The 16,644-nt window shown below is 38.1% G+C and overlaps 1 protein-coding gene across 1 annotated transcript in view; it reads right to left on the bottom strand.

The window, feature by feature from the left end:
- The window catches only part of LOC126191315 (U3 small nucleolar ribonucleoprotein protein MPP10), a 77,267-nt gene that overhangs the window by 15,361 nt on the left and 45,262 nt on the right, over window positions 1-16,644 (bottom strand). Inside the window, exons 8-10 of the mRNA XM_049932146.1 lie at window positions 13,678-13,786; window positions 12,670-12,836; window positions 11,829-12,028 (exon numbers count right to left, since the gene is read on the bottom strand). Coding sequence (XP_049788103.1) covers window positions 11,870-12,028; window positions 12,670-12,836; window positions 13,678-13,786 — 435 coding nt within the window. The 3' untranslated portion in view covers window positions 11,829-11,869. The remainder of the gene's footprint in view (window positions 1-11,828; window positions 12,029-12,669; window positions 12,837-13,677; window positions 13,787-16,644) is intronic.

The raw sequence follows: 16,644 nt of genomic DNA, 5'->3' as shown, positions 1-16,644 counted from the left end.
AACCAGACGAAGCACGTGAAAAAGGAACGGTACCCGTATAAATACGGACGGAGCGCCTGACGAATAGCAATGGCTACCTGGTAAAGCTTAACTGCTAAGCTTACGACTCGAACCAAACTACTGTCGCTATATCGTCATTCATTCGACCTAAATTGTGTCTCATATTACAATGGACCAACTTTGTTTCGATTTGGAGATGCAGCCTAAAACTTTTCTCTCCCCCAGAATTTCTAGTCTCAAATTTCAGATGCGGCTTAGATTCGGGAAAATTCTTTTGCTTGATTTCGAGTCTCATTTTTCAGGTGCGGCTTAGATTCGAGTAAATACGGTAGAATGTGTTCAAAAACCAGCAGGGGTGCGTTTCAAAATCATATGAATAATCGATAGACCGGCACTGGATGCTAGGTGCTTTGTGAAACAAGGGTTTTTTTTCCTCAAGAATATGAATTTGCCTCCTCCCCCCCCCCCCCCCCTCCCGAAATTGCCACCCGGTTCAGATACCCCAGTTTGCTCTCACTCCCCACTAGATCTGGGCCTGCTGCACACGTGTGAATCTGGCAGCTTGGGCGCGCCAGTAAAATTTTTCCGGGTACCATGTGGCTGGTTGCTGCTCTTACTCAACCAATAGCCACATTTCTGTAGCCAGAAGCAGGAGAAGATATTACTCATACGCAGTTCAACTGCGTGTGTGTGCGCATGAGCCCACTCGTAACTGATTAAATGAACCTAATGTAAACAGTTGTGATGCCACGCTCATCAAAAGCAATTTGTTGTTATGATGCATTGCAAAGTATTCCAAAAGCCTTTGACACTTTTGCTGTTGGCAGACGCTTGTCCGAGCACTGCGTTTTTTTATATTGTGCATTTTCTTTGCAATTCAAGTTTTATTTTCGTTTTTTTCTCTCTTCCATGTTTTAATTCTGCAGTATTATTCTGCAGTAGCGAGATACAGTAATATCCTTTCTTAGAGTAACGGTTCTTACGAGTCAAAATTACAAAAATTTAACTCAAAACTAAAACAATGAAAAATTCCCGGAATTCTAAAAAATTCCCAGATTTTTCCCGGTCTTATCGCGGATGAAAAACTTCCCGGGTTTTTCCTGGATCTCTTGGTTGTCCCGGGTCATATACACCCTGCATATACAAGTTTCAACATATTGCCCGTAACTATAACTATATAATACATAACTATTATATTTTTTATGTAAGAGCCACAATTAACGCAAATGGTTAGCTGAAAAGGACTATGCGTATATAAAAGAGACAAATAAGAGATCTTGTGTTACAAATCTTTGTTTCTGCAATGAATTTGTTATGTTAATAATTATTTTAATGCTTCCCATGCTTATTCAATCATACAGATAGCATATGTGGGGGTACAGGTGATTTTTAACATAAGCAAATCTTTGGATAGCATTTGTACCCTCTGCAGTCTTGTATGTTTGACCAAGTGCATATATTTTGAACTAGCTTCAGCCAACATATAATTGACATTTGTTAATTGATATATTACCATTATGCTGCTTTATTTATTGTGGGAATTTGTTTGTTTGAGGTACTCCTAGAGTGTCGCGTGGCAACATAGGATCTCCTCACAATGTGCTTGCATCATACACAGTGCTTCCTCAGATTCTGCAACGTTGTGCGCCACACCATGGAACCCTCCTGGAGAAGTTCTTTGCCAAGGAGCTTCTCAACAGTCAAAGAATAGATGGAAGATTCAACCTAAGATGTTTCAGTTAGTACACAAATGACATTGTTTGAATTGGGAACATCTTGCTTTTGTTAATGGAATAATTTGATGTTCAAAGATTGATACATGCATAATAAAGAAAGTAGTCATTCATTATATGGACTTTCTATCAGTAGCTTGGAAACATTGCAAGAATAGTGTTTTTTAGATTTTACAGGGTATTCATCTGACCAGCACTGAGGCCTAACTGCAAGAAGTTGGACTTCGTCAGCATGAACCCTCACAGCTGGATGGGGCAGTAACTCCTCAGTTGGTCTCCTCTGTCTACATATATTTTAAAGAAATTTTAGTCTAGTACAGTGTCTGGTGTTACCGCTTCCCTGTATCTGTTCCTGGATTTTACACTGACATGTGACACGTGAAGGAGACTCATACATCACACTTGTTTTTCCATTTCAAGTAGATTTGGTGTCTTTTGCAACAAAATAATGTTTCTCCTTTCATTAGTTTCTTATTTACTTGGTCTCTAGGTAAACCTGTCTGATTCATAACTATTTCAAGTCCCAATGTATTTTTTTCAGGAGGTCAAGCACTGTAAGGCTCTGACAGAATCTGCCTATCAATATTCATGAGCCTTTCTCAACAAGAGGAACACAGCTTTAGTAGCAACAATCTGACAGAATTGTCCACATTTAATTTCCCTCCAGCATCCTTGACAACATACATTGTAATCCACATTTTTCCAATTTTTTTTTTATATGAACCCGGAACCCAGTTCTCTCTGCAAAAAGGCAGACTGTTTTATCTTTCATCAGATTTTGATATAGATAAAAAACTGTTCTGTATTTTTATGTGTAGTGATCCCAAATAGCTCTTGTTTCATGTAAAAGTCGTCGGCCAGTTCTTATTGAGGCATCCATATTAACTTTATTATTTTATTACCTTTATTACCAATTCTATGCCATTCACCAGCCACAGCTGGACAGATACTGTCAAGATACAACAATATCAAAATACATGAATACAACTCTACTATGATACTAATTTAATACCGCAAGACATATTTAAGTTATAAATTAGATTAAATAATATCATAACTATAAAATAGATACAAGTATATAATGAAATTAAATATAACGGTTGCTGTTGGAGTCATGGAATTGAGCTGCAGCTCAAGTAAACACTATGCTATTACTAGAGAAGAATTCTTCAATATTGTAGAAGGGTTGCTCTTTTAGCTTACACAAAATAGAAGTTTTAAACTGCTCCCATGGTAAATACTGCATGTGATCAGGTAGAGCATTAAACAATTTTAGGGCCACCATTGGGAAGCTGTTTTGTGTCTTTGCTAATCGTCACCTTGGCATGTCAATACTGTCTTTGTTGCAAGTGCTGTATTTGTGAACTTCATTTCTCTTTCTGTAAATATCATGGTTTTTCTTTATGTGGAAGAGGTAGTTCAATATATATACTGGCTGTAAACAGTCAGAAATCCTAACCTGGTTAAAATTGGTTTACTACGGTCTGTTTTTTAGCTTGTAGTAATGATCCTCATTGCTTTCTTTTGCAGTAAAAGCACATTCTTGCAGCCTGCAGAATGGCCCCAAAACAACAGCCCATAACTGATGTGGCCGTGGAACATTGCACAGTACACAGTTAGAAGGTACTGTTCTGGTACTATACTTTTCAGTTTCCTCAAGAGGTACAGGACCCGTGAAAGTTTGGAACATACATGTTTGGTGTGCTGTTGCCAAGTTAATTTGGTATCAATGAGAAAGCCCAGAAGTTTAACATCTGCTGTGTTACCCAGGGCTCTAGTATTGCTGAGGCTGCATATCATCCTCTGAGTTTTTTCTTCATTAATTTTCATTTTGTTCATCATAAACCAGGCCTCAGCTTCATTGAACAAGACTTCTGCTTGTTGGACTGCCTGTTCAACATTCTCTCCTTTTGAGAACAAGGTTGTATCGTCCGCAAACTGCAAGGTGTGCCCATTGGAGCCTATGTCATTTACAAAGATGAGGAACAGCAGGGGTCTATTACCGATCCCTGTGGCACACCATGCTGTAGCTGCTTCTCACCTGAATCAGCTCCTTGCACGGAGACAATCTCGTCTGTTTCTCAGGTAGGATTCAAGAGTTTGCAGGACAGATCCCCCTATATCATACGTTTTTAGCTTTCTGAGCAGGGCCTTATGTGGGATGCAGTCAAATGCCTTACTAAGGTCACAGAGTACTAGTGCTATAGACTCTTTGTCTTCAAAACCGTTCTTTCATTATCTATTTCATCACCTTCGCTAGTACTGGTATTATAGATATAGGCCTGTAGCTTGACACTTCATGTGGACTGCCTTTTTTTTGTAAATAGGCACTGAAGTCTGGAAATTCCCATGCACGGAGGCTTTCATATATTACTACTGCTAATGGCTGTGCAATTTTACTGATTATAGTTTTTAACATTGTACAGGACATGCCATAAATATCAGGGCTCCCTGAAGATTTGTAGCTTTTTACAATTTTTATTATTTCTTTTGGATACACTCTTTCCATATTGCCATGCTGCATTTATTCTCAAATTTCACAGCAGCTGCAGGATCTATTCCAAAGTCAGGAATTTCATCTACTGTGTTTTCCACTATTTTTATAAAATAGTCATTAAACTCATCTGGACCACAAGAATTAGAGCAAGAGATGGGCTTTTTCCTGTGCTCATTAACCAGGTCTCATGCTGCTTTACAAGGATTGTGAGCTTCTTCAATAAACCTGGCATTGCTTTCCTTCTTTGCTTTTTCTACTTCCTTTCTGTAGGTCCTTTTGGTCTGTAAATAACTAGAGTACAGTCTATCCTTAATATCTATATCTTTAGCAGCTTTGACCTTGTCATTTAGTATTTGGACAATACTTTTATTTTGGTTAGTCTAGGAGTATACCACCTCTTTACTTTGTTAGTTTTTTGTCTACATTTTGATGTAGCATTTGAATATCTCTTGTGTTTTAATGGGTAATGTTCACCAAATTTCACTTTAAGGGTCTGGAACATGTGAGTGAATGCAGAATTTGGTGGCAATTCATCAATTATTTGGTGCCAATCTATAGAAGACACTGTAGTTTTGAAATCATCTAAGCTTTTCTTTGTAATAACTCTATTTCTGAATACATAATTTGAATGGCAGCTGGGAATTTGTTGTGTACTTATTGAGTTTGTCCATAACTTCATGATTACCACATGGTGATCTGCTAATATAGGGTCCACCACACTTACTTTGGAGTCCCAACTATTCAGGTTTGTCACAACTGTGTCAAGACAAAAAGCTCCTCTTGTTGGTACAGAGTTTCCTACGAATAGCCCATAGCTGCTTATTAAGTTCATGAAAGCTGTTTCTTTATCATTACCTTCTCCAATATGAATGTTGAAGTCTCCACATAAAGCAATTTTTGTCCCTAAGTGCACTAGGTGACACAGACAGCTTTCCAACTGGTTGAGGAAATTTTCAAAATTTCCATCTGTGGAACGGGTAGACGGAAACAACAATTAAGTTGGCATCTGACGGTCCCAAAGCAGCTAATTCTAGGTCTAGACCTACACAAAATTTACTTAAGTCAATTTTATTGGCACTGAGTTTACTATTTGCATACACAGCCACACCACCATTGATAGTAGTTTCTCTACACCATGCAGTCACCATTTCTAAATATTCAATGTTTCTGTTTGTGGTTGGGCTAGCCAGTGTTCACATATACATAATAGATCAAGTCTCACTTCATCAACAAACAGTGATAATGTATCAAGTTTTGTTCTGAGGCACTGCACATTTACACTCGCTATAACTAAGACAGCATTTTCTTCAATGATATCATTTCATTTTTCACTGGAATGTTCTTGGTCTTGGGAGCTTATTGTACTGGTGCACTGGACATCCTCCAGAATAAAAAACGTTTTATCACAATGTTCTTCGGCCATATACTGTTGCCCATTACTTTATCTTTTAGGTCAAAATCAACACCAATTTTGAAGCTATTATTTATTCCCTTTGTTTCCAGTTTTTCAACTGTAAAATTGTTGTGATTTGGGAAAGTGTTCTGTATGCTTTGCTCAAATACAGCAACCTGGATATGGCAATAATCTTGTCTCTTGACATTAGCTGACAGACAAATGGTGATGCAAGAACAGAGTCCCACAATTCCAAGTTCATTACAACACACATATGCAAAACAATTGCAAAGAACTGGTGAAATTTGTGTATTCTCACTGTGCTCCAAATTCCATAGTAAATTTCGTTTGACTATGTTTCAACAGTAAAGTTAAGATAAAGTAGCACTTGTGGATCTATTTGTCCTTCATTTTAACAATATTATGGAAGGATAGTTGATCGTTGCTGCTCACCATGGAGCGGAGATAGGGAGTCGCAGAGAGGCACAACAAAAAGACTGTGACAAAATAAGCTTTCGTCCAACAATGCCTCTGTCAAAAATAGACACCCACACATGCGCCCCCCCCCCCCCCCCACACACACACACACTCATAACCGCAGTCTGCAGCAGCTGAAGCCACGCTATGAGCAGCAGCAACAGTGCGTGATGGAATAGGCAACAGGGTGGGGGTAAGGAGGGGGCTGCGGTGGGGTGGGGTTGGGGAGGGATAATAGGATAAGGGTGGAGGACGGTTAAGTGCTGCTGGGGAGCTAGCTGGGACAAGGTGGACAGAAAGAGTAGGGCAGCTAGATGCAGTCCGGAGGTTAGAAAGAGGGCAGGAGAGAGAGGGGGAAGGGTAGCAGAAAAGGAGAGAAGTAGAAAGACGGGGTGCATGATGGAATAGAGGGCTGTGTAGTGCTGGAATGGGAACTTTTGGACTTTAGGAAGTATGTAGAATGTAGGAATGCAGGGAGTGGTAGGGGTGAGGAGAGAGATGGACTTGGGGAGAGGTTCTGGGATGGGCTTATATGGGCATGACAACCAATAAACTATCTGTCCTCATGAATGGACACCAACAAACTGTGGCCAAGACACAACTGGTCCACCCTGTTGCTGAGCATGCCGCCCAACGAGACTTTCTTCATTTCAATGACTGCTTCACAGCCTGTGCCATATGGATCCTTCCCACCAATACCAGCTTTTCTGAATTCCGCAGGTGGGAATTCTCCCTGCAATATATCCTAAGTTTCCTTAAGCATCCTGGCCTCAACCTTCATTAGTCATTGTCCTCACCCATATAGCCCCTTCCCCATTCCCATTCCAGCACTAAACAGCTCTCTCTTCCAGTCTTTTTACTTCTCTCCTTTTCCCCCCTCTCTCCCCAACCCTCTGTCTAACCTCCTGACTGCACCTAGCTGCCCTACCCTCTCTCCACCTCATCCCTGCAAGCTCCTCAGCAGCACTTAACAGTCCCCCACCCATACCCAAATAACCCTCCCCCTCCCCACCCCAGCCTACTCCTTATCCCCACCCAGTCGCTTCTCCTATCATGCATTGCTGCTTCTGCTTGTAGTGTGGCTTCAGCTGCCACAGACTGTGGTCATGTGTGTTTGAGTGTGTGTGTCAGTCGTTTATTTATGACAAAGGCCTTGTTGACCAAAACTTTTTTTGTGACAGTCTTTTTGTTGTGCCTATCTGCGACTCAGCATCTCCCCTTTATGGTGAGTAGCAACTATCTGTTTCATAATATTGTTCCATCCTGGATTTTCTGTTGTCTTTCATTTTATTTTTAGAAATAGGCTCTGATCAAAAAATGAGAGACAGTTCTGGTCTGTTGATAATTCATCAACAGGTACCTGAATTCCACTTGTTTCTGCAAAGATAAATAGGTTGCGCATCTAAATTACAGCATTTGTTATAGAAAGGTACATTGTTAAAGTGAAAGAAAAATCTTGCATATCTGAAACTTGTAGACTATGTTTTCATGGCCACTTGCATCTCTACTGACTACAGCGCAATTTTCACTTTCTGAAAGATACAATTGCCATTTCACTGTTTTATACCACAATCTAAATTTCAGCCCTAGACCATTATCAAGTGTTACAACTGTAGAGATGCTCTGGTCTTCTGGCTCCTAGGTACCACTTACACAGATTTAGCCAGTTCCCGCTTCGGCTGCCTCTCACCCCGTTGCAAGAATTCAGAGACAGTGTGGTGACGATTCTGCATTGGACACATTGTCTCCAGATCCGTTACATGTTATGTGGGTAATGATGAGCCTTCTACAGCTGTCATCATGACCTTGGTGTCATGCTATGGCACTTCCAGAGCATGTACAATTTGAAATACGCAGCAGACATATTTGTGGAGTATACTCATCTATACAATGTCCTAATTCTTGGCACATTACAAACATTTCAGTTCAATGACTGACACAACATACGTCAAGACTTATTCACGCCCAAGCAGAGTCCTGGAAATGTAAAAATCTGACAAGCAGAGTTCTGGAAACGTACAAATCTGATATCCTTCACTTGCACTGTTTCAGCAGTAAACATCCACTACACATGCGAACACTATCTTAGTTCGTCCATGCATTAAGCAGAGCACAGTTCACAGAATATTAATCACTGGCTTTTTGTAGTTCATCAATGATTTGTTCATGTTTATACGCACAAAAGCTAACAGACCAACCATGTGGTAACTGCGGCTCCGTACAAAAGTAAAATCGTTAACACTTTCCACTCTCCAGCTCAAATTAATAATTGTCATCTTCTGAAAATTCTGCATTTCTGTCTGACAGTTTGCCCAGTTCTGAGCCATTATCCAAGAGTGCTGAGTTTGATAAGTGATACTTGTACGCCAAATTATCTGAATTTCAGTGCTACTATGTTTTCACACACCTATCAATGTAGGAACAATGCAACACGTCATGAAACATAACAACCTACGACAATGCTCCTAGTGTACGAGGAACTCGTACGACAATGGCAAAGTCAATGAGACACTGAAGCATGCATTAAATAAATGCCTTGAATATAGAACTTCTATTGCCTCCTAGAGTTGAACACTACAATTACCTCAAGCCAAATAACTATTCTTGCAACACACCAACTGAAAAGACACTTTTAAATGGCAGCTAAATAGGATACAACTAAAGAATATATGGCATCTATACAAAGGATTCAAGATTAACTCTTACCAAAGAATGGTATATTCGTAACCCCAATGTTTTAACTGGCAGACACTTTAACAGGGTGTATACGACCCGGAAAATCCAGGGAAAAACCGGGAATTTTTCATTGTTTTAGTTTTCAGATAAATTTTTGTAATTCTGACTGGTGAGAACTGATTCTCTAGCAAAGAATAATACTGCAGAAGAAAAAAAAAAAAAAATAAAAAAAATAAAAAAAAAAAATAAAAAAATAAAAAAAAACCCTGAGCGGGGGGGTGGGGGGATAAATCTTTAGTTGCAAAGGAAATGCGCCATTTACAACAAGAAAACACAGTGCATGCAAAAGCATCTGCAAACAGCAGCAAAAATATGTCAAAGGCCTTAGGAAGAAGACTATGTAATACTTGATAACAACAAACTCCTTTCTAAGAGCGTGAAGTCACAACTGTTTACATTAGGCTCATTTGAGCGGTTGCCAGCAGGCTCATGCGGATGTGCAGTTGACTTGCGAATGCTTCCGGTAGTAGCTGCAAGCAGCCAAATGCTAACAAGAAAAATTTTTCTTGCGCACCCTCGCTGCCAGATTCACTCATGTGCAGAGTTGTAGTGGGGAGGGGGGTAGTTGTTTGCAGTAAGTGATTTCGCTGTTTCCTCTTCGTTTACAGCTCCCACGTCAAATGAAAACAAAACAGTTTTCTGTGGCCGGGAGCTATCAAAGAAATTAAAATACATTCACATAATTATGGAAGGCAAAAATATATTATTAGTTTCAGTTTTCTGATTTGATTTTATTTCCAAGTTTTTAGCAGTCAAGTATAAATCTCTTTGCAGAATAATGAAGTTATTGTTGTCAGTTTGGTAAAGAAATTTGGCTTTATTAATCTTTCTTGCTGAGGCAATCAATTTATTTGAAACAAAGTGTTTCATTCCACAGTATTGGCTAGTTCTAATTGTTCGCAGAATTTCAAGTGCATGTTTCCATCTTCTGGCCATGTACGGCATTATGTCATAATAAAGAGCCAAATATAAGATAGTACAGTACTGCTACTCCAAGAAAATTTATGTCCCATAAACCACACTGAGAAGCTTAATATCAGGTGGGACCTACTTCATTGTGAATCCCGACAAACCAATGTGCACTTCAGGCTGAATTATGCATTTTAGTATAGTTTATGAAATTCCGATACTCTTGGAGTATCCTCTGATGTCCTGTTTCTTTTATGGTGTAATGTAAGATCTCTTTATGCTTTATACATACAAACATGCAGGCTTTCTCAATCACAGCTGTGCAGGAGCAATAATGCCCGTTTTCTGGCACCTCAGGCTGAATCAAACCTATTTCTGACAGTCTTGGGATAGTATTGTGAATGGTGGTTTGAAAGACGTTACTTTCAAAGGAAATTTCCTTTTACAAAAGATGAATTATGTTATGTGTGAGAAAGTGGGATGAATTTATTAAATCACAGAGTGTTTGACTCTCGTTTAAAACTGAACACCTTGAGGACCAGTTACATAGAAGAAATTCGAGCCCAGAAGACCAGAGATCGTAAATTTACTGACAGATGTGTGTGTCATACCTTAAAGTATAAGACAAGCAAAAAAGATCAATATTACATGTAAAAGCTTAGCTTCTCTTGTAGCTTATTAATCTTAGAGACCAATATTATATGTGAAAGCTTAGCTTTTCTTGTTGCTACACTATGTATATTAATGTAAACCATTAACTTTTCCTCTTAGTGTATTCATGGTAAATAAGTGCTATTGGCTTACTACAGCAGTTGTCCTATGCTTTGAATAGCTGCTGTCATCGGCTGGCGAGATCATGTGGCATGAGATATGATTGGCTTACAATAGGGCATCGCAATCTCGATTTCAAACCTCTGAAAACTAATGTGATGTGTTCAGTGCAATTCGAATTTGCACTTTCGTAATACGAAAATAAGCAGTGTACATGTTGCTGATATCAAAGGTCTTTCCAAAACTTCTCTCTCTCCAAAACTTCTCTCCTTTTTTTTCATCAAAGGCCGTTCCAAAATTTCTCTCCCCTGTTCCCATTTTTCCGGGAAGTTCTACGCCAGTGTATAAAACTTTAACCATTCAAAGGATTGATAAGTTTTACACTTCCGAGGGAAAAATCTACGGGAATCCTTCTGTCACTTAGCAGAGAAAAAGTGTATTTTTGCCCGGGAAAAAGTATATTTCTAAATGGGGTACCCGGGAAAAGTTCTGGATTTTTTTTTCCTTGTCCATGTATACACCCTATTTAAGAAAGACATTGTATTCCCTACAATAACCTGTTTACAAAACTTAAGGAACCATCTTTCAGGGCAGAAACTATAAATACTCCTCAGGCACTAGATTATGCAGATAAAATTGGGCTACCAACAGCTCACTGGAGACATACAAGGAGTTGAATCCTTTTTCAAGCTGATTCTGATCCTGAGTCCAAATAAACATAGATGTTAATGCAGTTCTGTCTTGAGCTTCAACAACATGCAACTAAGCTTGGAAAAGCACAAATGGGGGCATTATTGAAAGAACTCCAAAAAATTTTGTCGGCACTTATGAAGATCGCATCATGTGGTGTTTTAATAAAATATAACTGTCCTTCTCAAAGATGTAACGTGTGCAGCCTGAAGCAATTGGCTTTAGAGAGAGAATTAACCAGTGCGCACAACGTGAAGGAGAGTAATAAGAGAAGAAATGAAGTTAAGCTTATGGGAAAACTGGCACTGCTTTACTTCCTCACAATGTTGAGACAATCTCTCAAGCAGACAGATTAATATACTAGATTATGACTGCATTTGTTAGTATGTATTAATCTTGAAACAACAGGGAACTTAAGAAACATGAAAGCAATAATACATTTCCTAATTTGCAAAATGATTTGAATATCCTTTGAAACGACACACATTTACTGCACTAACAATGTATTCATCGAGTTTCTTTCTTACTTAACTTTGGGTTGATCAGACAAGACAAACATATCCATTATGGGAAAAAAAACCTCTCCTAAGCATTTCTGAAACTATAACAGCAAAATTGGTACCTTTCATAGTTCAACCACAAAGCTCCAGGGACACTTGGTTTTTATAGTTTCAATTTCTTGGCATTAACTGAATGGTGTGCAACACTAGCATCCCGTTTTGCTGCACTGAGCCTCTGCACCTGGCCTCGGACTTCATCTTGTAGTTGATTGAAGAATGCAGTGGATGACTTAATGCCACGATCAGCACCAGAATCTTCCAACTGAAAACAATGAGGTATGATTATAGAAACGTTTTTATATGTAAACATAATTCACTAGCACACAGTATACAAAACATGAGTATGCGTATGAACTAAAACAAACAATACACAACTGTTTTAAAAAATATGAGGCTGAGGTCCTATTGTTGCATGAGAAAAGAAAAGGATGAAGGAAAATAACATCTGAAGTCATTCACAAAAGAAAGGTCACTTTAAAGTGTTAGATGGAGAGAGAACCATTCTCTCAGTATTGTATCCATAAAATTAATATTTTCTCCCATTGTAGTCTACTACTATTGCCCAGCTCCATTTAATTTTGGTGAATGCTAAGGGTACAGATACTTAAACTTAATATACACTTTTGCCTATTGCTTTTAGTGTGGTCATGATATTCATTGCTGCTACGTGAAGCTTATTGAATTTTCATCAATATAACTGGCTTTCATACCTGACTTTCAATTTATGGGGGCAATCCTCTCAAAAGAGAAGTAACAAGATAGGTACACAAAATATTCTCAATGTCATTTATGACATGATTTAAATATCAGTAATGTGTAGTGTGTACACAAGTAATTAAAAATTCTGCTGTTTAATTTCTCAAAAGAGTTATTCATATGAGAGGTGAAATAATATTTGCTTGCCTTTGAGATGTTACTGCCTCTAACCAGTACACCAGACACCTTTTGCTTCTCCACCATTCTCTGGGCACGCCTCTTCTGTGCCATCTTCTTACGACGACGCTCCCTTTTTCGGTCAGTGGCAGTCTTCTCTGCCGTGCTAGCAATGTCTCCACCTCCGCGAGGTTTTGCTGCAAAGTTTAATAAAAGTTATGTATTAAAAAATACCACAAAAATTATTTATTAAAACATTTACCCTTGCATCACAGTACAAAGTAAACAGAGAATTAATAACAATATGAATTCCAGGGTATAGGTAAAACTCAGATGTCCTTCAGATTTAACATGTTCGTACAACTTCCAGACACTCAGGTAAGAAATTTAAGCTTCTGAATCAAAAGAGAACTCCCATAACTAAAGGGAGATCTTGTGCAGCTCTCTGCTTGTCAAATGATTACTGTTGGACACCCAAGAATCCATTGTGAATCAAGCATATGAGAATAAATACAAACTGCATCCAGCAGTTAATCTGTAATTTCTCCCAACAGAGTGTAATATTCACACAATGGTGGCAGGAGAAAACACACATAAAATGTATTGAAATGTGCAAGCTTTTGGAGCCAGTGGATCCTTTTGGAAAAAGGGTTGAAGGGAAAGGAAGAGGAATGAAGGAAAATGACTGCTAAGGTTTGTGAATGGAGGGAAGTTATATGACAGTCACCCAGAACCCCCAAGTCCGGGAAGACTTACTGGACGAGATGAAAATGAAAGAAGAAAGAAATTTGTGTGTGTGAAATCAAATCTGCACATAACTGAAATTGTGCCAGTAAATTCTTTTTTAATGAAAGTGAAATATAAGTTACAATTAAGGCACTGCTCTTATTTTGGGAGACATATTAGAGTCAGTTTATGTAAAGCAAATTTCTGATTTGTATATCTAAGTGTTTCACTTTCTGAGATAAAGAGATAAATCCAGTATATTTGCTCCTAATTCCTGAAGTGCACTTTGTATTTGCTTTCTGTGTGACTTACATTTGACTTCTTCTGGTGCAAGTAAAGTTGCATCACTAGTAGCCGCAGGTGCCACCTCCTCAACAGAAACTGCTGGAAGATTTGTTACTACTTTCACTTCAGGAGCAACCTATGACAAGAAAATAAGGTAATCAAACTAACACTTAGAAACACGCACAGAGGAACAGACGACAAATCAGTTCAATCGATTAAAAATGCTTTTATTTAAATATACTGTGAATTCGATTACACTTGTATTCTTCTTCTTCTTGAATATCACAAAAAGAAGAATTCAGTCTAGCTGCTATCTATCTACTGCTATTTAGTAACTATTTTAGCATAAAACATGAAACCCCAAAAGGACCAAATATGGTTAAGGGGATTATGAAATGCTCAATTTACAGTCAAAGTCTCCTTGCAGGTACTGCAGTGTGACATTTTAACAGTCACTCATGAACACTTGAGAAAAAACTTCCACATTAGTGTCGCATAATTCAAATCCTTATGCGCCTCCTCCCACTTCATTATCCACAACTGAGATTGAAATACTAGGAGCTACAAAGAAGTTTGAGCCACAGCCTTCCTTGCTGATAACTGTGATCTACATGCTCTTCCAAATTTAGCTTCTCACAATATTTCTAATCTGTGACAGTGAAATGTTGATCCTTAATGACTGTACCTTCATTCATCCTAAAAGTCTATGACCAATTACCTCACTATTCTGCATGATTCACAACTTATGTCAATGCACCCCTAATCTGTGAAGTCCCTTGAAATTGTAAACCACAGACACATACATTGTATCACTATAATCACAAATAACATAAGTGAAAATGTGTGTGTTGATCGGCAACTGGAGACACTATCCTCTTTGCTAAAACAGTTCTCAACCTACCACTGCACGCTGACCAAAAGCTGAAACTCTGAAATGGAATCACCAGTATGATCAAAAGTAGGGTACAGTAGAAGAATCTACATATAAATCTTTACAACCTACCTAACAGTGTGTGGTGGAACATACTCTGTGTATCAGTGCTGTTTTGCCCTTTTCTGTTTCAACCGTAAAAGATTCACACAGGAAGAATGATAGTTTGAAAGTGTCCGTGCAAGTTCGAATCTCTATAATTTTACCTTCATGCTCTTTTCATTAAATATACATAGGAGGAAACTATACTAGTCAACTCTTCTAGGAATGTATGTTTCAGAATTTTAATGTTGATGCACAATGTCTCTCAGAACAGCCAAAGAGATGCTTCTAAGCCTCAAAAAGGTGCCATTAGTCATGCTGATAAAGCAGTTGTGATCTAAGAATGTCTGTCTTATAGGTTTCTTTGCGCTAGATGGTCTGTCTTATGCACTTTGCAACAATTCTAACTTCAACAGCCATATACACTCAAGTTTCCTGAGTATTTAACATTGTACCTTACTTTGTAAAGTCCTTAGTAATGTTGGCCAGTCTTATTTGGGGTCCCACCTACTGCTTGTGTAAGAGATATTTGCTTTTCCAAAAGTACAGAGGGTATGACAGAGTAATTAAAAAATCTGAGCCTGAGGCTTGATGACCGAACACTTAACCATTACTTTCACAATTGTTTCTACAAACACAATAACTATAAAATAAGACAAAAGTTAAAGGGAACAGGAGAATCTTCTACACTTAACTGGACAGACTGACCTTGCATTCAAAGTGATCCATTATTTATTGGGGCACACAATGATTGACAATAGAGTAAGTCAAATTATTTATACCACTGCCAGAATAGTTTGGCCCTCATGATACAGAGAGAAACAGTTTAATACTATTCAGTGTGAAATTAAAGTTTTTGGGTACCACAAACTGGTAAGCCAATCTCATTTTGACTAAAGCATGTGCTGTTATAATCTTCTTGTTCCAGTTCTCTTTAGTGACAGTGAATATGCTTTGCTTCTGATGGAAACTGAACCATCTGGGTGAAAAATAAGCATCTATTTACACCTATTTATACCAAAAAGCAATACCAATTCAGTGTATTCACGTTAACAGTATCGCAAAAAGGTTACACAAAGCAAACTGTCATTGTAATAAAATAAAAAAAAAAAAAATCACTTATGACATTTTCTATTACACTTTAAATCACTTATGAGGTGTGAACAAAAAGTAAAAGGAATTTCTTAATTTTGCAGGTTTTATTCAAACTATTTTCAATTTTTTTTATCTTATTGGTACACGTTCCTAATGTACATTTGCATTCTAGCTGTTTTGAATATTTAATTTATTGTTGACAGTCAAAAAGGTTACATATGTTTTTGACTGCTCCGCAAATTTTTACTTTAGAAAAAGATGGATCAAAAAATCTGCATTAAATTTTGCTTGGAAAATGAAATAAAGTGCAGCACTGCATCTGAAATGTTGGCTGTAGTTTTTGGTGAATCTACTATGAATAAGACAAAAGTTTACAACTGGCATAAATATTTCAAAGAGGGTCACATGAAGACACTGAAGATGATGCCCTGGCACATCAGTTACTGATGACAATGTGAAACAAGTAAAGAAAATGGTTCCGAAAAATTGCCAAATCATTATCACTATCAGAGGTTGCTGATGATGTCAGCATATCCTTTCGCTCATGCCAAGCAATTTTTTTCAGATATTTTGGGCATAAAACTTGTGGCAGAAAAGTTCTTTCTAAAATTGTTGAATTGCTGAATGAAGTCATCAATGATCCAGAACTTCTAAAGAATGATATAACAGATGATGAAACATGGGTATACAGGCATGTTGTTGAAAACAAATCCCAATCGTCCCAATGAAAATTGCCCAGAGAGCCAAGACCAAAAAATATTCAACAAGTTCGATCACACGTGAAGGTTCTCCTCACTGTTTTCTTTGATTACAATAGGATAGTGGATCATAAGTTCCTGCCTTCTGGTTGTATGGTCAATAATACGCTGAAGTTGTGCGCCATTTGCATGAAACAATCGGAAGAAAATGACTAGAATTGTGACAAA

Source organism: Schistocerca cancellata, chromosome 6 (assembly GCF_023864275.1).
Source record: "Schistocerca cancellata isolate TAMUIC-IGC-003103 chromosome 6, iqSchCanc2.1, whole genome shotgun sequence".
In the NCBI taxonomy this organism is placed as follows: domain Eukaryota; kingdom Metazoa; phylum Arthropoda; class Insecta; order Orthoptera; family Acrididae; genus Schistocerca; species Schistocerca cancellata.
This window is presented reverse-complemented; position numbering and strand designations above follow the sequence as displayed.